The sequence below is a fragment of the Amblyraja radiata genome, chromosome 17 (assembly GCF_010909765.2).
Source record: "Amblyraja radiata isolate CabotCenter1 chromosome 17, sAmbRad1.1.pri, whole genome shotgun sequence".
Taxonomy (NCBI): Eukaryota; Metazoa; Chordata; class Chondrichthyes; order Rajiformes; family Rajidae; genus Amblyraja; species Amblyraja radiata.
Genome location: NC_045972.1, coordinates 22947038 through 22969550, shown reverse-complemented (window position 1 = coordinate 22969550; position 22513 = coordinate 22947038). Strand labels below are relative to the sequence as shown.

Sequence of the window (22513 nt, the reverse complement as noted above, 5' to 3'; positions counted from 1 at the left end):
TTCCGGTTTCCGCCCCCACTCGAAAGACTACCAGGTTGACTTTGGTACAATTGTAAATTGTCCCTAGTGTGTAGAATAGTGCTAGTGTATGGGGTGATCACTTGTTGGCGCAAAGTCGGTGGGCCAAAGGACCTGCTACCGCACTGTACGTCTAAAATCTGAAGGTCAGTAAAGTAATGTCATACCTAAGCACAACCTCCGATTAGCAAAGTGAAAATAAATAGTCCACTGAGACCGCATGTGAGAGGCAGCAGGTTTGCTGCCATTTTCAACATCCAGACTGCGCAGCTCTTACAAGCAGTGCCCAATCTAAGCAAATCCCAGGCTGTGGCAGGGCCTCCAGCCATCACCTTATAAATAAATATAAATATAAATGTCTTTATATTTCTGAGTAAGATGGCCAAAAATCACAACCGTATGTGGTAGTGTTTTTTCTAAAATTAATATAAAGTGCAAACAGGAGTGGTCAAGATTAGACTTTTAATTATATAGAAGGCAAGGCAACTTTAATTAGGCAAGGCAACTTTACTTAGGCAAGGCCACTTTAACATTTCCAAACCAAAGGCAACACAGCTTTAGCATTTCCAATCCAAAGGCAACACAGCTTTAGCATTTCCAAACTATATTTTCAAGCCACATTAAGGGCACTGACAGGTCAGTAAAACCACTCACAGTTTAGTAGACACGTGTTCAGTGTTATTCAGAGCTCAGACTGAGAGACGTGACCCTCTCGCTTCCCCCATTTTGCAGAGACTGACTGAAGCACTCAACATTTCTGGGTTTTATAGTCCCTCCTGAAGGGGGGTGGCTTTCAGGATACATTTTTTTAAACACTAATAACTCTTTTATGTTACATCGATGGGAAAAATCCTCTTGTCCTGCACAGCAGAGAGGGACTCTGAGTAAGATGGCCAAATATCACAGCCGTAAGTGGCAGCATTTTTTCCAAAATCAATATACAGACAACAGGAAGTGGTCAAGATCAGACTTTTCGGAATATAGATTTTAAGTTCTCAAACATTCATAAATGGAATTATGATTAATATTCTCATCTTCTGGATGACTGGTCCAATATAATAACTGCTATCCAGTCTGAAAAAGGGTCCCAACCTGAATCGTCACCAATCCATGTTCTCCAGTGATGCTGCCTGACCCTGACCCAGAGTTACGCCAGTATTTTGTGTCCTTTTTTTGAAAGCCAGCATTTGCATTTCCATGTTTCTACACAATAACTATTGTTCTGCCATATCACAGCCTAGCCATGTAGTCATTATAGATATGAATGAACTGTCCTTATTAATGGACATTCTATCAAACAGATAGGTCTGAAGAAGGGTGTCAACATGAAACGGCACCTTTTCCTTTTGTCCAGAGATGCTGCCTGACCCACTGAGTTACTCCAGCATTTTGCGACTTTCCATCAAATAGACAGTGAAGAATATCATGGAGCAGATTTCAGAAAGTGAAGTCATTACTTGTAGGGAGATGTACCAGAGTATGACACAGTGAAAAAACAGCTGGCCAGCTAGCACAGAAACCTGCAGCGTAGGATTCCCTTGCCTTCAGGATAGGAAAGATTTAGAAAGATATGGGCCAAACGTAGGCAAATGGGACTGACTTAGATGGGGCTTCTTGTGTTGAGTTGGGCTGGAGGTCCTGTTTCCAATCTGTATGACTCTATGACTCTGTGACTTGACATTCTCGCTCACAGAGAGAGCGAGACAGCTATACGTATCTGCACTGTACAGTTGCAGTTTGGTACGGATGAATTCAGTAGAGGTACAGTCAACAAGATTAGTCTTTCCATGAAGCACGCACACTGTTACCTCTGCATCTTTAGTTGAAAAATTACATTATTGTAACATTTTGCTGCCCTACTCCACATTGTATCATATTTATATTGAACATTGTTGGTGTGACATGACAACATGGATTTGCTGGTGGGAAGAGACTACTGAATAATTAAACTCATGCAAACCCAATGCAGGGGAATAAAATGAGAAGCATTATAACTTAAATCATCTGATTTAAACATAATATAGATGCAACTGAACAAAACATACACTCCTAAATTTGTCATTTATTTTATATTTATCCCTGAAATCCATTTGAAAGCATATTGGGTATTGGTCTGTACATGAACCGAGATACACAGTGAAAAGCTTTGTTTGTGTGCTATCCAGTCAAATTATACTGTAATCCTGTCAAATCTTATTAAAGGGAATTTGTAGTTCCTCAGTTTCTCCTCCCCAATTCCCAAAGGCTCTGGCTTCGCCGTTGCATTAGCACCTTACCCATTAAACTGTGTGAGTACTCCAACTAGAATCTGATTACAACAAGCAGTGAAGCTAAATCTGTCTCTCTCATCTTCGTCATTAATATGATGCATGTGTTGATGAATCATATTCGGGGCAGGAGCATTGGCTCTGTAGTACTCACTAAATCCTTTCAATCCTTCATAAATTCTAGGAGCAGAATGAGGCCATTTGGCCCATCAAGTCTATTCCGCCATTCAGTCATGGCTGATCTATCCCTCTCAACCCCATTCTCCTGCCTTCTCCCCATAACGCCTGACACCATTACTAATCAAGAATCCGTCAAACTCCACCAATGATTTGGCCTCCACAGCCATCCGTGGAAATGAATTCCACAGAATCACCACCTTCTAACTAAATAAATTCCTTCTTTCTAAAGGTACATCCTTTTATACTGAACCTATGGCCTCTGGTCCTAGACTCTTCCACTAGTGAAAATATCTTCTCCACATTCACTCTATCCAGGCCTTTTACTATTCGGTAAGTTTCAATGAGGGACCCCTTCATCCTTCTAAACTCCAGTGAGTACTGGCCCAGTGCCGTCAAATGCTCATCATATATTAATCCAAACATTCCTGGGATAATTCTTGTAACTTCCTCTGGACCCTCTCCAACACCAGCACATCCTTCCTTCCTCAGATATGGGACCATAAACTGCTTAAAATATTCCAAATAAGTCATTCTTATTACCTGTACTCAGCTAACTCAACATTCAACAAGAACATCCAAACCTCGACTTTCTGGAGTACATGGCTTTGTTCCAAAATTCACCTCTCCAGAAATAAATGTATATATCCAATTAGAATTCTGTGCAGCCCTTCCAGTTTGCCCTTACCCGCACTGAGACTTATCTAATCGATCCATATCTATGGGCGGCACAGTGGCGCAGCGGTAGAATTGCTGCCTTTACAGCACCAGAGACGGGTTCAATCCTGACTATGGGTGCTGTCTGTACGGAGTTTGTACCTTTTCCCCGTTTCATACAGAAAGCATGGAGACATTCCCTTCGGCCCAACTTGCCCAGGCAGACTATCTCCACTAGTCCCACCTGTCTGCATTTAGCCCATATCCTTCTAAACCTTTCCTTTCCATGTCCAAGTGTCATTTAAATGCCGTGATAGTACTTGCCTCAACTACTTCCTCTGGCAGCTGGTTCCATAAACCCACCACCCTTTGTGTGAAAAAGTTACCCATCAGGTTCCTATTACATTTCCCCCCCTCACCTTCAACCAATGTCCTCTGGTTCTGGATTCCTATACTCTGGGCAAGAGATCCTGTGCATTTACCTGATCTATTCCTCTCATGATTTTGCACACCTCTAAAAGATCAATTCTCATCCTCCTGCGCTCCAAGGAAAAGAGTCTTATAGCTTGCTCGACCTCTCCCGGTTCAGACCCTCGAGTCCTGGCAATCTCCTCTCTCACCTGAAAGGGGAGATCTGATTGCTACATACAGCATTTAGTTTTTGTTATTGAATCTGTTTGCCCCCCTCCCCCCTCCCCTTACATGGCCACGCTGTATAAAGATGGATTACAGCAACTCATCGCGTGGTGTATTCCCTGCATTACGCCCGCTCTGCCTGCGCTAGCGCTCAATCGCAGTTGAAGTTAGGGGTGGACTCGCAGCGTGTGCAGTAGAGAGAGAGGGAGAGAGAGAGAGACAGACACTCTGCCTGCACCCAACCCGCCCTGCCCTCCACACCATCCCTGCTGTGTCCCGGGCAACCTCTCTCCTCTCTGCTCATGGCTAGCGAAGGGTTGGACAAGAGCGAGGAGACGGACCACATGATTGAGAAAGATGCGGCCAAAGATCGGGGCAGCGGGCTGGGAGACACCAAAGAGATCCGAGCCGTCTTCCTCTCCGGCTTCGGGGGGCTGAACAAGCTCAGGGTGGCCAGGAAGGCGATGCCCGAACCACTGGAGGGAGAGCTGAAGATCCGAGTCAAGGCCTGGTTAAGTAGCCGGTTCAGTCTAACCCGCAGTCGCTGCGCTCCGTCCTGTGTGCGTGTGTCTGGTGTGTGTGTGTCTGGTGCGCTTATAGTATGTGCCCTGAACCGTTAGCATCTTTACATTGACACGGAGCATCACGGAGTACATTGATTGCCACAGTGCACTTGTAGATAGCGAGCACTCTATACATTGACCATCACTACATAGTGACTGTATGACTGTACTTGTACACTGAGGCATCTTATACATTGACATTCGGTCTGCACATTCACGCAGAGAACATCCAACCGTTGATTGTGTGTCTAAGATTATATTTAGGAACATCCTATATATTTACCACTAGTGTGTTCTTGCAGACAACATGTTCCCTGTACATTTACCAACTATCCATACTGACAGGCAACATCTTTCATATATACCATCTTATGCATTCTGTATCTCCAAATTGGACGCTTGTAGTTCATGTGGATTTATGTTTCACCAATCCTATACACTTGCAATATTTTTAACTTTTTATATATTTGCTGTTGATAAACGCTGTACTTGTTTATATTCAGACATGTATCCATATCCAGTGTACTTGTATCCATTCATTGTCAATATATATCGCATCTGCTTACAGACATCTAGAATGTGATATGTTTTGTATGTATCCTGCTACATGTACATTTACTTAACTGCTAACTTATGTACCTTATATATGTGCAATTGCTATACTGACCCTGTTAAGTGAAGTAGTACACTGTATACATAATGACTCTGTATATAAGAACAAAACATATACGTACTTATCTTAAATTACCGTTAAAACACAAGGCACATCCTATAACACCAGGATAAGCAAGAAAACCAAGCCCGATGCTAAGTGGTATCTAAACTGTTGTCGTCGTAATTATACTTTTAATTGTAAAATGTGATGGGCTGCAGAATGCTCATTTATATAAGCATAAATTACCAAGCTTAAACCCCTGTTAATATTAATGACTCATTTGCTTTAATTGTATATCAGTCATTATGCTTTATCAATTCTCCTGCAGCATTTCTCTCCCCCCCCCCCCCCCCCCCCCCCCCCCCCCCCCCCCCCCCCCCCGTGTTTATTTTCTGTAAACTGCGCCCTTGTTAACTAATAGAGTGATCATTTCAGATCCCAAATCAATGCACTGTCCTGTATTAAACCCTGCCGAAGATTCATTTGCAACCCCTCTGGTCCGGATAAATTACCAAGGAATTATCGTTGGCCCTGAGGGAAGCTTGTTTCCTTATCAGGGTTCGGAGGAAGGAAATTAGACAGGAAATTGTTTGTGTTGATACACTTGGTGGCGTTACAGGGTTAAATTGTTTTAAGAAATGTTTCTGACAGGCAAGATTTGAGCTTTTATTTTAAACGTTGCCAGTTAATTTAATTGAAATCTGCCCGCAGTTGGGTTTTTTTTAAGCTTAGGCTTTTTTAAGCTTTAAGCTGCTGAAATTGTTTCAGAATCAATAATGGAATAAAGGGGGAGGAGAGTAATGGAATCACATAGCGTACAAACAGGCCCTTTGGCCTAACTTGCCCATAGTCCCTGCCTAAACTACCTCCTCTGGCAGCTCATTCCATACACCCACCACCCATTGTGTGAAAAAGTTACTCTCAGATTCCTATTAAATCTTTCCCACCTCAACTTAAACCTATGTCCTCTGGTTCTCAATTTCTCCTCGTCTGGGGAAGAGACTCTGTGCATCTATGCAATCTATTCCTCTCATGATTTTGTACACATCTATAAGATCACCCCTCATCCTCCTGCCCTCCAAGGAATATAGTCCTAGCCTGCTCAACCTCTCCCTATAGCTCAGAGGAGAGAACAGTGCATGGGTTTGCATGTTAAGAGAAACACAAGTTGAAGTGACAGGTGCCTATGCTATATTGCTCCCAGTGTGAAAGCAGGCTATGGTCCGGGGGGGTTTAAAGGAAAAAATGTGTGTGGCTTGCAGAGTGTATGTGCTGCATGGGCACATGTGTATCTGTGTCTGTATGGGTCTAGTTATTTGTTGTATGTATGTGTAAATGTGTTCCCTTTATACTCCAGACAGGGATTGGCGCAGCGGTAGAGTTGCTGCCTTACAGCTCCAGAGACCCGGGTTCGATCCTCACTATGGGTGCTGTCTGTATGGAGTTTGTATGTTTTTCCTGTGACCAAAGATAGACACAAAAAGCTGGAGTAACTCTGCGGGATAGGTAGCATCTCTGGAGAGAAGGAATGCGTGACGTTTCGGGTCGAAACCCTTCGTCAGATTTCAGGTTTCCTGTGACCACTTGCATTTCCCACGGGTGTTCCAGTTTCCTCCTACACTCCAAAGAAGTACAGATTTGTAGGTTAATTTAACTTTGGTGTAAATTGTTCCTAGTGTGTAGGCTCGTGCTTGATATGGGGAACACTGGTCAGCAAGGACTTGGTGGGCTGAAGAGTCTATTTCTGCACTGTATCTCTAAACTAAACTAAACTAAAAATCAAGGTGACAGTGTGGTGCCTTACTGAGGGAGAGCTACACTGTCCGAGGGGCCTTCAATGAAACAATACATTAAATTCAGACCTTTAGACTTTAGAGATACAGTAACTGCTGACCAGCGATTACACCGTGCTATACTAGTACTGTACTACCACACACAAGGGACACTTTTTTACCAAAACCAATTAGTCTACAAACCTGTATATCTTTGGAGTGTGGTAGGAAATCAGAGCACGTAGAGAAAACCCACACAGTCACAGGGGGAAATGTACAAACTCCGTACAGACAGTACCCATTGTCAGCCTTGCACCTTGAACTCTGGCATTGTAACGCAGCAACCGAGCCTGCTATTCTAATGGGATACAAAAGATTCCACAGCATTATTTTGCAAATGAGGATTCTGTAAAATCTCCTTTATCCTGATCAGTATTTATCTTCCAATGGTGTTTCTGCTATTGAATGTATGATTCAACTGGGGCCTTTACTGCTTATCTAGCTGAAATAAAGATGCATAGTCATTCTTTGGAGTGAGTGAAATCCTCCCAGTGTCTTGGCCAATATTTATTCTCCGACCGAAACCAAGTCATACAATTTGATGTTTTGCTGCATGTGGGTGCTTGCTATGCATGGACAGATTGTCCAGTCTCCCACAACTGTAAACACACTCCCGAAGTATTTAATTTGACGGTGAAGGTTGTGAGGTGTGAGATAATGGCACAGGTCACAGATATGCAACACAAAGCCATAAGCACAATCTGCTCTTTCAGATGCCACTAGTCCACCAGTTTAAAAAAAAAAAAGAAATAAAGTAATAGATCGTAATTGAAAGATACATCTTGGAAACAGGCCCTTTGGCCCACCTAGTCCACACTGACCATCGATTATCCATTCACACTAGTGCTATGTCATCCTACTTTTTCATCCACTCCCTACACACTAGAAGGCAATTTACAACTTACATTAATCTACAAACCCGCATGTCTTTGGGATGTTGGAGGAAACTGGCGCATGCGGTGGAAACCCATGAGATTATGGGGAGAAAGTGCACACTACACCCATAAAGTACCTGAGGTCTGGATCGAACCCAGGACTCTGGCACTGTGAGCCAGCTGTGCTGTGGTCGTTAAGGGCAAAATATTGGTGCTGGAAATCTGAAACATTTAACAGAAAACTGCAGGTACCAGTGAAAGCTAGACAGTATCTGCAAGACTTTGGACAGTGAGTTGCTACTAAAACGCATGCCCAAAAGCCTATGCAAGTTGGTAATGTATGTACTAAGGCCTCAAAGGAACATAGTGCACTGAGAGGAGAGGAAATTTCGGGAGAATCTCCAGAGCTTGGGGCACTGAATCAGTTTAGTTGATTGCCACATGTACTGAGGTACAGTGAAAAACCTATTCATATGTGCTAACCCATGAGGTTGCAGGGAGAACGTGCAAACTCCACCCATGCTGCATCCGAGGATCAAACCCAGGTCTCTGGCACTGTGTTGGCTGCCAGTGGTGAAATATTTAAGACTGGGAACAACCAGAGATCTAGATTGGAGTAGTGCTGAAATCTTGGAAGCTTACATTGGAGGAGGTTACTGAGATGGAGCAGGAAGATGATTAAGAGTGGAGAACTTTTAACTTGACAAGTCCATAGATTTGGAGGTCAGCGAACTAAGAAGCAATAAGTGAACTGGATTAATCGAAGGTAAGGGCAACCAAGTGTTGGAAGACCTCAAGAATAATGTAAATTAAATGAGGAATGACTGGTGAAGTGGACTTTGTAACCACAAAAGTGATGAGCGTTTCAAGGCACTGGGCCTGCACTCGCTGGAGTTTTGACAGATGAGGGGGAATCTTATTGAATAGTGAAAGGGCTGGGTAGAGTGATTGTGGAGAGAATGTTTCCACTAGTGGCAGAGCCGAGGACCAGAAGACATAGCCTCAGAATAAAAGGACATACCTTCAGAAAGAAGGGGAGGAATTTCTTTAGTTAGAGGGTGGTGAATCTATGGAATTCTTTACCGCAGACGGCTCTGGATGGCAAGCCAGTGGATATTTATAAGTAAGTAAGTAAGTTTTATTTATATAGCACGTTTTAAGTCAACTCGCATTGACACCAAAGTGCTTTACATAAAATAGATAATAAGTTTCCATACGAACCATAGAAAAAGGTTAAAAATAACGCAGAGGTTGACAGATTCTTGATTAGTATTGGGTGTCAGGGGTTATGGGGAGAAGGCAGGAGAATGGGGTTGAGAGGGAAAGATAGATCAGCCATGGTTGAATGGCCGAGTAGACTTGAGGGGCCGAATGACATTATGAACTTATGAACCACCAAGTCAAGAGATGAAAAGGTATGGATGAGGGTCTCGGTAACATTGGGACTTAGTTTCACTAAACTATACCTGTTAATCGGGGGATTTTTGGATTGGTAATTGGGTAAAAGATGAGAGCCATGGAATGTTCCAACATTTAATAAATGTGAGGTTATCCATTTTGGTGGCAAAAACAGGAAAGCAGACTATTATCTAAATGGTGACCGACTAGGAAAAGGGGAGATGCAGCGAGACCTGGGTGTCATGGTACACCAGTCATTGAAAGTGGGCATGCAGGTGCAGCAGGCAGTGAAGAAAGCGAATGGTATGTTAGCTTTCATAGCAAAAGGATTTGAGTATAGGAGCAGGGAGGTTCTACTGCAGTTGTACAGGGTCTTGGTGAGACCACACCTGGAGTATTGCGTACAGTTTTGGTCTCCAAATCTGAGGAAGGACATTATTGCCATAGAGGGAGTACAGAGAAGGTTCACCAGACTGATTCCTGGGATGTCAGGACTGTCTTATGAAGAAAGACTGGATAGACTTGGTTTATACTCTCTAGAATTTAGGAGATTGAGAGGGGATCTTATAGAAACTTACAAAATTCTTAAGGGGTTGGACAGGCTAGATGCAGGAAGATTGCTCCCGATGTTGGGGAAGTCCAGGACAAGGGGTCACAGCTTAAGGATAAGGGGGAAATCCTTTAAAACCGAGATGAGAAGAACTTTTTTCACCCAGAGAGTGGTGAATCTCTGGAACTCTCTGCCACAGAGGGTAGTCGAGGCCAGTTCATTGGCTATATTTAAGAGGGAGTTAGATGTGGCCCTTGTGGCTAAGGGGATCAGAGGGTATGGAGAGAAGGCAGGTACGGGATACTGAGTTGGATGATCAGCCATGATCATATTGAATGGCGGTGCAGGCTCGAAGTGCCGAATGGCCTACTCCTGCACCTAATTTCTATGTTTCTATGTTTCTATGTTAACATGTCCTTTGACCCATTAATTCTGGCTAATGTTTTGTTCTCGCCCAATTCCCCAGTTCCCCACCCTTTATTTAACATTCACCTCCTGTACAAAACCATCTAATTCATTCCAAATGTAATTTATTGCTGCCCCTTTAGAAGCAGATTGCAGCAGGGAATTGCACATTTTAACCATTCACCATGCAGTTTTCAATCTCCCTTTAATTCTTTTTGTAATTATCCTAAATCTGTGTCATCTGTGAAACATTTTCCTGAGCCAGTCAAATCAATTTAGTGCTCTTTACCCAGTCCTAACCTTGCATACGTCTGGACATCTCTATTGAGTTTTTGCTCGCCGTTCTTAACACTGAAGTGCAAAATAATCTTTATTTCTAACAGAAACACGGTGGCACATTTATTAAATCAAAGGTGTACCTTTTTTTTTAATACACCTTGCTGCAATGAATTAGCCCAAGGGCAAGGAAGGAGAAGACCATCACTGATCTTGGGATGGATTTAATCATTTGCCACACTGTTTTGTTTTCCCAATTTTCTGATATTTTTTCTTTCTCTTTAAAGCAAAAAACACTATTAGATTTAAAATCGCACTGTAATCAGTTTGACAAATGGTTGTTTGAAGATAACAAGTAATGGACTCCTCTGTTAGCTTCTGAGTTAATGCAAGGTTTTAGCCAGTCACAGCTGTAATAATGAGGCTGCACTATTCATGTCTCAAACGTGTGTTAGACTGGCTGCAGTTATAGTACTGTAAAATCTTCAATAGCAGAATGGGAACAAGAGTCCATTCAGCCCTTTGAGGCTATTCAAGCATTCAGTTAGAACATAACAGTTGTATCTCCATTTTAACAGCCTTGGTGGATAAGGCATTATTTTGTTTGTAGTTTTAGCGATACAGTGTGGGAAACAGGCCCTTCGGTCCACCAAGACCACGCCGACCAGCGATCTCCCGTTCACTGATTCTATCCTACACCCTCGGGACAATTTACAGAAGCCAATTAAACTACAAAACTGCACATCTTTGGAATGTGGGAGGAAACTGGAGCACCCGTAGAAAACCCACATGGTCACAGGGAGGATGTGCAAGCTCCATACAGACAGCACCTGTAGTTAGGATCGAACCTGGGTCTCAGGCGCTGTAAGGCAGCAACTCTACCACTGCACCATCCTGAGATTTATCTGCAGAGGGAAATAGACAGTTGACAATGAAGGATCTCGATCCAAAAGGTCAACTGTCCATTTCCCTCTGCAGACGCTGCATGACTGGATGAGTTTGTTCAAAATCTCTCTTTTTGCTCTAGATTCCAGCACCAGCAGTTTCTTGTGCATTTAACTGTAGCATAAAGTTTCCACATTTCACTACTGATTGAATGTTAAAGTTTAGGCTTATTATTGTCACATGTACCGAAACACAGTGAAAAGTTTTGTTTGACATGCTAACCGATCAGATCTAATAATATTATACATAATATTATACATTAAAATAATCACTTCAAACTCAAGTATGATGGATATAGTGAATGGGGGAAATACAGAAGGCGGAATATAGTTTGCAGCATTGTAGTGTGTTAGTTCCATAGACAAACTCCAATGTCTGTAATGGGGTAGAGGTGAATTGGACAGCACCATTGCTTATGGAAGGACCATTCAGAAGCCTGATAACAGGGGGAAAGAAGCTGTTCCTGAGTCTGGTGGTGCATAGTTTCAAGCTTCTATGCCTTTTGATAGATGGGAGCGGAGAGAGGAAGGGATGATCAGGGTGGGGCAAGTCTTTGGTTATTTTGGGTGCTTTCCCGAGGCAGCGTGAAGTGTAGATGGAGCCAATGGTGGGGATGTGGTTTGTGTGATGGACTGGGTTACATCTACAACCCTCTGCAATTTCTTGCTGTCTTGGGCAGAGCTGTTCTCAAACCAAGCTGTGATGCTTTCTATGATGCATTTGTTATTTTGCCTGTTGTAATTTTGGAATGTATTTAATAATCCCAGTGTAGCAGGAGAAGGATCGGGACAGTTATCTCCTCCGGGTTTGCCCTGTCATTCAACCATAGCTCTTGTAAAGCCAAGCACTATTCTGTATTTGTCAGCACAGTTAACCAGCAAAAATTCACCTGGAAACAAACAAACTACTTTAAGAGCTCAGTTAGTTGAGCAACCAGCGCCAAGTAGAGGCCAAGGGATGGTCAATGTTTCAAGTCGAGACCCTGCAGCAGGGCTGTGTATGTGGAGGGTAATGGTTAATGGCCGGGGTGGCGGGACTGTCATATGCTGAGAGAATGGAGCGGCTGGGCTTGTATGATCTGGAATTTAGAAGGATGAGAGGGAATCTTATTGAAACATATAAGATTATTAAGGGTTTGGACACGCTAGAGGCAGGAAACATGTTCCCGATGTTGGGAAGGGGCCACAGTTTAAGAATAAGGGGTAAGCCATTTAGAACTGAGATGAAGAAAAACTTTTTCACCCAGATGGTTGTGAATCTGTGGAATTTTCTGCCTCAGAAGGCAGTGGAGGCCAATTCTCTGGATGCTTTCAAGAGAGTTGGATAAAACTCTTAAAGATAGAGGAGTTAAGGGATATGGGGAGAAGGCAGGAACTGATCGTGGATGATCAGCCATGATCACAGTGAATGGCGGTGTTGGCTCGAAAGGCTGAATGACCTACTCCTGCACCTCTTGTCTATTGTCTTATATGAAGAGGTGAGAGGGAGGATTCAATAAGGAGTTATTAGGTGATAGATGGAACTAGGAGTAGTATAGAGGATAAGAGTCAGATTAGAGATACTGCACAGAATCAGGCCCTTCGACCCACTAATTTGGTGCCAACCATCTATTACCTTAAACTCAAAATCCTCTAACTTATCCTGTCGGCCACAGCTGGATCATGCTTCCTGTTCCTAAACCAAACCTATTTCCATTTAGGAACCTATTTAGATCTATTCCCATTTGTGCTTGCCTTCCATCACCTCTGCAACCCTCCCCTATCTCAACATGTTGACTTGAGTGAAGCATATTGTGTCAATGTAAGTTTACTCCCATCACGGATGTCTGTAGAAAGGAAATGCTGGTTTATACCGAAGATAGACACAAAGTGCTGGAGCAACTTAACAGGTCAGACAGCATCTCTGGAGAAATCTCTGGGTGACGTTTTGGGTCGGAACCATTCTTCAGACTAAAAGTAGAGGGGAGGGAACCAGAGGTAGGAAAAGACCAGAACAGAGCAGGGCCGGCCACAGATGACCAGATATATGGTCTTCCAAAATTTTCCGTGAACAAGGGACCTACACAGTAAACGTCAGCCAACCTTTTTACCAGCCCATTGGCCCTAATATATATATTACTATATACCATACTTCCACAGTTCAATTCTTTCATTAGGACCAGGTAAAACTCCAGGTGTTAACATTCTATTTTTAATAATTTAAATCTTTTTAACAAGAATTAAGCAAGATTGATTCAATGGGAAAATGAGCACGTTGAGAATCAAGAAGCAATAACCATTAATGATTCACATAACCTTTCAAATTAGATTCTTTACATTGCTATCCTTCCAACATTTTAATTTTACATCAACTATCACCTAATCTATTTACAATGAGGAATTGCAACCAGTTTTGGAGGGTCTAATATTGTAAACCGTTGTCCTTTTGGTAATAATGCCAATTAGCAACATAGACTTAGAGATCGTTTCGCTAAACACTTATGCTCGGTCCACCTTGGTCCACGCCAAACACTTTAACTCCCCTTCCCATTCCGATTCCTAACATTTCTGTCCAGGGTCTCCTCACTGTCAGAGTGAGGCCACATGCAAATTGGAGGAATAGCACCTAGGGCGGCTTACAACCCAGTGGTATGAACATTGATTTTTCTATTTTCAGGTAACTCTTGCATTCCCTCCCCCCACCCCTCCCCCCCCCACCTCTCTTCCCCACTCTAGTTGTTTTACTAGTTCCACTGTTCTCATCCTTGTGAGCAGAATTTCACATTATATATACTTAGGGTGGTGCAGTGGTACAGCTAAAGAGCTGTTGTCTCTCAGTACCAGTAACCTGGGTTCAATCCTATACCTCCAGTGGTGGAAGTCCGCAGGAACTGGAGGACAGAGATGTGTGGTGCATCCGTCACCGTTCCTGTTGGAAACCAGCACCACTGCATCGCTAATGTTTTCAACTATGATGAATGAATGAACTAGATAGACGCGTGGTTGATGATCATAGCACAGGAACTGGCTCTTTGGTCCACAATGTGCTGAACATGATGCTAAATTAAACTACTATCATCTGTCCACACATGATCCATATCCCTCCATACCCTGCATATTCATATTCACTTTTAAAAGCCTCTCAAACACCATTAAAAGTTTAGTTAGGAAATACAATGTGGAAACACACCCATTGGCTGGCCCACAAATTCTGTGCTGACCAACGGTCACCCCTACACTAGTTCAATCCTATTCAATAGGGATAATATGCATAAGCCAATTAACCTACAAACTTGTACTTTAGACTTTATAGATACAGAATGGAAACAGGCCCTTCGGCTCACCGAGTCCATGCCGATGAGCAACCACCTCATACATTTGCACTATCCTACACACACATGGGACAATTATTTACAGACGCCAATTAACCTACAAATCTCTACATCCTTGGAACGTGGGAGGAAACCATAGTAAGTCGGTCACAGTGAGAACGCGCAAACTCCGTACAGACAGCATCCGTAGTCAGGATGCAACCCGGGTCTCTGGCTCTGTAAGGCAGCAACTCTACTGCTGTGCCACCACTGAGTTACTCCAGCACTTTGTGTTTATCTTCGATTAAAAAACAGCATCTGCAGTTCCTTCCTGCACATCAAACAGACAGCAACTCACATTTATTTCCTTCAGTACTGTTCATGCACTTTATTATTTATGAGGTAGTATATTTATACCGCAGTATTACCTCAGAGAGAATAGTGATTATGTCCAACCAAATTATGTGGCAGCGGTTCTATCACAGTGAAATTGTGAGGAGATATTAGAGTCAGCGATATTATTTTGGAGGTTTAATATTCTTGAACCAAATGCCCATGTCTTGTTATGAAGCAAGGGATTGACAGTTCTGTTCAAGCGGGAGGCATTTGCTTCCAGCTAGTTAGCCACTGGCGGCTGTTCATACTGGGGCTCCTGACAATTCCCTGCCAATCTCAAAAGAATGGCTTGTGTTGGTGAAGGTCACACCTCCACCTGACTTTCATTTACCTCGTTGAGCACAGTGGCCCAGCAGGTAGAGCTGCTGTTTCACGACATCAGAGACTCGGGTTTGATCCTGACCGCGGGTGCTGACTGTATGGAGTTTGCACCTTCTTCCTGTGACCGCATGAGTTTTCTACGGGTGCTCCGGTTGCATAGAAACATAGAAAGTAGGTGCAGGAGTAGGCCAGTCGGCCAGTCGGCCCTTCCAGCCAGCACCGCCATTCAATATGATCATGGCTTATCATCCAGGATCAGTACACTATTCCTGCTTTTTCCCCATATCCCTTGATTCCATTAGCCCTAAGAGCTATATCTAACTCTCTCTTGAATACATCCAATGAATTGGCCCCCACTGCATTCTGTGGCAGAGAATTCCACAGATTCACAACTCACTGGGTGAAAACCAGACTCGCACCCTCCAAAGACGTTCAGGTTTGTAGGTTAATTGGTTTCTGTAAAGTGTCCCTAATGTGTAGGATAGAGTGTAGGATAGTGTATTGAAGGTAGAACAGGGGTTATGGGGAGAAGGCAGGAGATTGGGATTAGAAAGGGTAGGTAGATCAGCCATGATTGAATGTCGCAGTAGACGACGGGCCGAATGGCTTAATTCTGCTCTTATCACTTATGGCTTATGACCTTGTAACTATTGTATGGGTGATTGTTGGTTGACATGGACTCGTTAGGCCGAAGGGCCTGTTTCCATGCTGTATCACTAAACTAAGTTCTCCCTGATATCATTCATGAACAATATGTCTCTAATCCTAAGCTTTAGGCACCGTGGTAGTTTTTGTCACCGAAGGAAATTCTTCATCCAACCCGTTGATCATACTTTAAAATAATTTATTCAAGGAAATTGTGCCTATTCTATTAAAGGTTCCTGCATAATTTAAAATGGACAAATTGAGTTCAAATTGATATGTGGATGGGAGTGTTAGGATCATTCTAGTGAATCCGTGGTAGCTTCTCCCCAGAAACAGCATCCTTCCCAAATTGGTTTAGTTCTACACAGTCATAAAGTTTAATTTATTATTGTCATGTGTACCAAGTTGGAGTGAAAAGCTTTTTGTAGCGTACCATCCAGTCAGTGTAAAGAGTATACATGATTCTAATCACAGTATACAGATGCAGGATAAAGGGAACAACATTTAGTGCAAGAAAAAATCCAGTAGAGTCTGATTAAAGACAGTTTGAGGGTCTCTGATGAGGTATATAGGAGGTCAGAACCATTCCCCCCATTGGTGATAGGATGGTTCAGTTGCCTGATAACAGATGGGAAGAAACTGTCCCTGCATCTAGAGGTCTGAAAAATGGTCTCGACCCGAAACGTCACCCATTCCATCTTTCCAGAGATGCTGCCTGTCCCGCGAAGTTACTCCAGCATTTTGTGTCTATCTTCGGTATGTATTTTCACACTTCTGTGCCTATTGCCTAATGGGAGAGGGGAGAAGAGAGAGTGACAGAGATGATATTCGTCCTTGATTATGCTGGTAGCCTTGCCGAGGCAGCATGAAGTGTAGATGGAGTCAATGGAAGGGAGGTTGGTTTGCATGATGGTCTGGGCTAATTCCACAGCTCTCTGCTATTTCTAACGGTCCTAGATGGAGCTGTTCCCAAACCATGCTGTGATGCATCCCGATAAGATGCTCTCTACGGTGCATCTGCAGAAATTGAAGAGAGTTGTTGGGCAACTCTTAAGTTAATTCTGTTTGTATTCAGTCATTTTGAGGTAAAGGCCAATTTTCCTTTCAAATTGTTTTTTTGTATCTACTCATTAGTCTTCAGGGATTTTTCAACTTGATTCTTTTCATTCTCTGTGCATAAACCATCCCAGCCTTCAGACAGCACTCTCATCCAGCTTTCCATTTGAACTCCATCTGTCTTATTTTCACCAATTACCCTTTGTCAATGTCCCTCTGCTACTTCCAATTTCTTTCTGCTTTATTTTCTCTGCCAGTTAACTTGGTATCGTCATCAGATTTGGATCAATCCCTGACTTTTCCTGCATCCAGTTCCTTCACGGCCAAAATTCAGATTTCAAAGGTCGCTGCCACTCTAAATTGCCAATTTCTCTCTTTCCAGTGGCCTGAATTTCATCGACTTGATGGTTCGCCAAGGCAACATAGACAATCCACCAAAGACACCTCTGGTTCCTGGCTTCGAATGCTCTGGCATTGTGGAGGGTTTGGGAGACGGTGCAAAAGGCTTTGAGGTTAGTTTAGTGTGGTGTGGAAACAGGCCCCTCGGCCCACCGAGTCCGTCGACCAGCGATCCCTGTACACTAGCATTATCCTACACACTAGGGACAATTTACTATTTTACTAAAGTCAATTAACCTACCAACCTGTACATCTTTGGAGTGTGGGAGGAAACCGGAGCACCCGGAGCAAACCCCTGTGGTCATAGGGAAATCGTACAAACTCCGTACAGACAGCACCCGTAGTCAGGATAGAACCCAGGTGGAGGCAGCAGCATTACCGCTGCACCACCAGAATCGGCAGTATTTCAGTTAGTCTGTAGGTTACCTTTTGTTAAAGCTTTAAGAAGCTTTCCTAAATTCCCAAATCATCTCCTTTCTCGACAGAAAGATATTTAACCAATATTCATCATTCCGTTTCTTTAATCCTTCCCCCCATTGACTCCACCAAAACCTCCCTCTTTCTCCTTCCACAGCCATCTCCCCATTAGTTTTCTTTAGTTTTACTTTAGCCCATAGATACAGCATGGAAACGGGCCCGTTGACCCACTGAGTCCACACTGACCAGTGATCATCCTGTTCAGTGGTTCTAACCTGTGCACTGGAGCCAATTTACAGAAGCCGATTAACTTACAAACCTCCATGTCTTTGGAATTTGGGAGGAAGCCTGATCACCCAGAGAAAACCTACGCAGTCACAAGAGAATGTACAAACTCCATACCCACAGATCCCATAGTCAAGATCGAACCCGGGTCTCTGGTGCTGTAGGCAGCAACTCTCCGATGCACCACTGTGCTGCCCTTAGACGAGATGGTTTGTCTCACTGACTCTTCACCAGAACCTTCTTTACTCATTTCACTTATCTTTGGCCCTTATGATCCTCCCTTTTGTCCTTCCAGCTTCTGAGCCCCACTCTGCCCCGTCATCTAACGTGTCCTCCACTGTTTCGTCCACTCGGTCCCACCTTCTCCCTTCAGAACACAGAACATAGAACATAGAACAACATGCAAAACATAGAACATAGAACATAGAACAACCAAAATCACCCGTACACTAGTTCCATCCTACACTCTAGGGGCAATTTACAAAACCAATTAACCTACAAACTTGCACATCTTTGGAGTGTGGGAGGAAACCGGAGTACCCGAGGAAAACCCACACAATCACAGGGAGAATGTGCAAGCTCTGTACAGACAGCACCCATAATCAGAATCGAGCCTGGGTCCAAGTCACTGTAAGGCAGTAACTCTACCGCTGCGCCACTGTAGGAATTAAGAGATGTGGCCAGGCTTGTGGTTATAGTTTAGCTTGGTTTATCGTCACGTGTACCGAGGTACAGTGCCAAGCTTTTGTTGCGTGCTATATTGGAGGGTAATACAGGGTCTTGTGTCACTGCCATCTCTGCTGATTGTTGATTCTTTTCCCGGTTTCAGATCGGAGACCGGGTGATGGCTTTCGTGAATTACAGCGCCTGGGGAGAGGTGGTCTGCACTCCGGTGGAGTTTGTCTACCCGATGCCGGACGACATGGGGTTTGCGGAAGCTGCAGCTTTCCCCATGAACTTTGTAACCGCCTACATGATGCTGTTCGAGGTGGCGAATCTTCGGCAAGGAATGTCCGTGCTGGTGCACTCTGCTGGTGGAGGAGTGGTAATAATCTTCCGGCATTGCCATTTTGTTTGTGTCTTGTGCAAGACCCTTAACAGTGTCTATGTGCAGAGAGATCTTGGGCTCCAAGCCCATGGCTCCTTGAAAGTGTCAACACGTGCAGAGAGAGAGGCAAAGAAGCCAGATGGAGTTTAATCCGAGCAAGTATGAGGTATTGTACTTTGGAAAGTCAAATGGAAGGAGAAAATAATGGCATCTCCCTTCACAGCATTGATGTACAGGAGGATCTTGGACCCTAGGTCCATGGCTCACTGAAAGTGCCAGCACAAGTAGATAGAGTGGCAAAGACATCAGATGCAGTTTATTCTGAGCAAGTGTGCGGTGATGTACTTCGGGAAGTCAAAGGTAATGGAAGATATACAATTAATGGCATCCCTCTTAACAGCATTGATATACAAGGGGATCTTGGGCTCCAAGTCCATGGCTCCCTGAATGTGTCAGCACATGTAGAGTGGTAAAGAAGGCAGATGGAATTTAATCCAAGCAAGTGTGAGGTGATATACTTTTCAATTCAATTCAATTCAATTCAACTTTAATGTCATTGCACAAACACTGAGTATCGGTACAACGAAATGCAGTTTTGCGTCAGTCCGTAGTAGTGCAATATAGAAATAAAAAAATAAAAAAAAGAGGATACAGAACAATAGAAAATGCAGAATAATTAAACAATGGGGACGGAGGGACCGGAGGAATCTATCGGCGGGACTCCGAGTTCAGCAATGCGACGGTATGATTGTAGAAGCTGTTCCTCATCCTACTGGTACGAGACCTGAGGCTCCTGTACCGCCTCCCTGATGGGAGGAGGGCAAACAGTCCATGATTGGGGTGGGAGGGGTCTTTAATGATCTTCCCAGCTCGTTTCAGACACCGTTTTCGGTGGAGGGCATCCATGGCAGGGAGCGGGGCGCCGATGATGTGCTGCGCGGTTTTCACCACCCGTTGTAGTGCCTTCCTGTCCGCAACAGTGCAGCTGCTGTACCATACCGTGAAGCAGGCGGTCAGGATGCTCTCGATGGTACACCTGTAGAAGTTGGTCAGGATCTGGGGGGACAGGTGGGCTTTCTTGAGCCTCCTCAGGAAGTAAAGCCTCCTTAGGAAGTCAAATGTAAGGGGGTAAATGTACAATTAATGGCGTCCCCTCGACAGCATTCATGTATAGGGGGATCTTCAGGGCAAATCCAGGGTTCCCTGGAAGCGACAACAGATGTTGACAGAGTGGTAAAAAATGCAGATGGTGTACTTTCCTTCATTGGATGGGGCACTGAGTGTCAGGAAACATGGAAACATAGAAAATAGGTGCAGGAGTAGGCCATCCGGCCCTTCGAGCCTGCACCGCCATTCAATATGATCATGGCTGATCATCCAACTCAGTATCCTGTACCTGTCTTCTCTCCATACCCCCTGATCCCTTTAGCCACAAGAGCCACATCTAACTCCCTCTTAAATATAGCCAATGAACTGGCCTCATCTACCTTCTGTGGCAGAGAATTCCAGAGATTCACCACTCTCTGTGTGAAAAATGTTTTTCTCAAAAAGTTGTGATGCCGTTCATAAAGTCTTTGCTTATGCTACATTTGGAGTAATTCATGCAGTTTTAGACACCCTACTACTGGAAGGTTGTGGAGGCTTTGGAGAGGGTGCAGAAGAGGTTTACTAGAATGCTGAATGTCTGAAGAAGGGTCTCAACCCGAAACGTCACCCATTCCTTCTCTCCAGAGATGCTGCTAGTCCCGCTGAGTTACGCCAGCAGTTTGTATCTACCTTAGATTTAAAGCACCTGCAGTTCTTTCCTACACACTTACCAGAATGCACCTTGAGTTAGGGGGTATTAGCTATAATGAGAGGTTGGATACACTTGGAGACACAAGATTGAAACATTCCATTTTATTTTTCTTTAAAAACAGGTTTAGACCAATTTCAGATAATTCCTTTCCAACAAAGTGACTAAAAGATGGAGAATGAACTGCAGATGCTGATTTACAAAAAAGACACAAAGTGCTGGAGTGACTCAGAGGCTCAGGCAGCATCACTAGAGAACATGGATAGGTGAGGTTTCAGGTCGGAACCTTTCTTTGGACTGATTATAGTCGGGAACTGAAAGCTGGAACAGAGAGATGGGAGTATGACAGAGCCCAGCAAGTGTGTGGTGGAAAAAGTGAGAGCGTTTTTGTTTGACAGATGGGTGGACAAAGGCCAGAACACAAACATTTATGAACAGGGATTTACCTTTGATTTATAGAATCATACAGTGTAGAAACAGGTCCTTTGGCCCAACTTGCTTACACCAACCAACATGCCCCATCTAAGTTGGTCCAACCTGCCTGCATTTGGCCCATATCCCTCTAAACCTGTCCTATCTATGTACCGGTCTAATTGTTCCTTAAACGTTGCTATGGTCCCTGCCACAATGTCCTCCTCTGGCAACTCATTCCACACACCCAACACCCTTTGTATGAAAAAGTTACCCCTCGGGTTTCTATTAAATCTTTTCTCTTTCACCTAAAACCTAGGTCCTTTTGTTCTCGATTTCCCTACTCTGGGCAAGAAACTTTGTGTGTCTACCCAATCTAATCCTCTCATGATGTTATACAACTCTATAAGATCACCCCTCATCATCCAAGGAATAGAGTCCTGGCCTGCTCAACCTCTCCCTATAGCTTCGACCCTCGAGTTCTGGCCTCGAGTCCTGGCAGCATCCTCTTACTGTATATATTCTCTGTGCCCTTTCAAACAAAATTTATCTTTCCATTTTTGATCACTGTCTGCTTTGTCCGAGGTGACTAACTCAGTTGAACCCAATCTATTTCTCTTGGCTCCTGTTCCTATTATATCCTGCACTATTCTATGTTCCCTGAAAGTACAGGGCCAATTACAACTTGCTTCTGTTTGCATCTGAAGAACGGTCCCGACCCAAAATGTCACCTAATCATGTTTTCCACAAATGCAGCCTGACTCGCTGAGTTACTCCAACACTTTTTGTGTCTTTGTTTGCCATCCGGCATCTACAGTTCCTTATTTCTGCAGATTACAAAGCATTGTATGTTGCAGCTTTCATGCAATACCTTGTTGCAATGAAACACCACGAGGATATTTCATTCTTCAGTCTACGCAGGATAAAAGGTTTGAGTTTTAACTCGCTGTACTTTCATTACTGGGCCCAGGGTTCAAATTGGAACAGACTAATGGGCTACCTTGATTCTTCCACTGCTGGTTTTGAAGCTCTGATCTGAATTGAGGATGGGATGTTATTAGTTCTGAGCTGCTGCCATCTACTAGTAATAAATTGACAGATGCATGCTGGAAGGATAAATGATAAAAGGAATAGAAATCTCATACAAAATCATCAGAGTCTCCTACTGACATGTGAAAAAAGCCTTATTCTGTGTCT

General features: G+C 43.7%; 1 protein-coding gene across 1 annotated transcript in view; it reads left to right on the top strand.

The window, feature by feature from the left end:
- Positions 1 to 3874: 3874 nt before the first annotated feature.
- The window catches only part of vat1l (vesicle amine transport 1 like), a 77206-nt gene continuing 58567 nt past the window's right edge, over positions 3875 to 22513 (top strand). Inside the window, exons 1-3 of the mRNA XM_033035855.1 lie at positions 3875 to 4266; positions 17344 to 17473; positions 18892 to 19107. Of these exons, the coding sequence (XP_032891746.1) occupies positions 4058 to 4266; positions 17344 to 17473; positions 18892 to 19107 (555 nt within the window). The 5' untranslated portion in view covers positions 3875 to 4057. The remainder of the gene's footprint in view (positions 4267 to 17343; positions 17474 to 18891; positions 19108 to 22513) is intronic.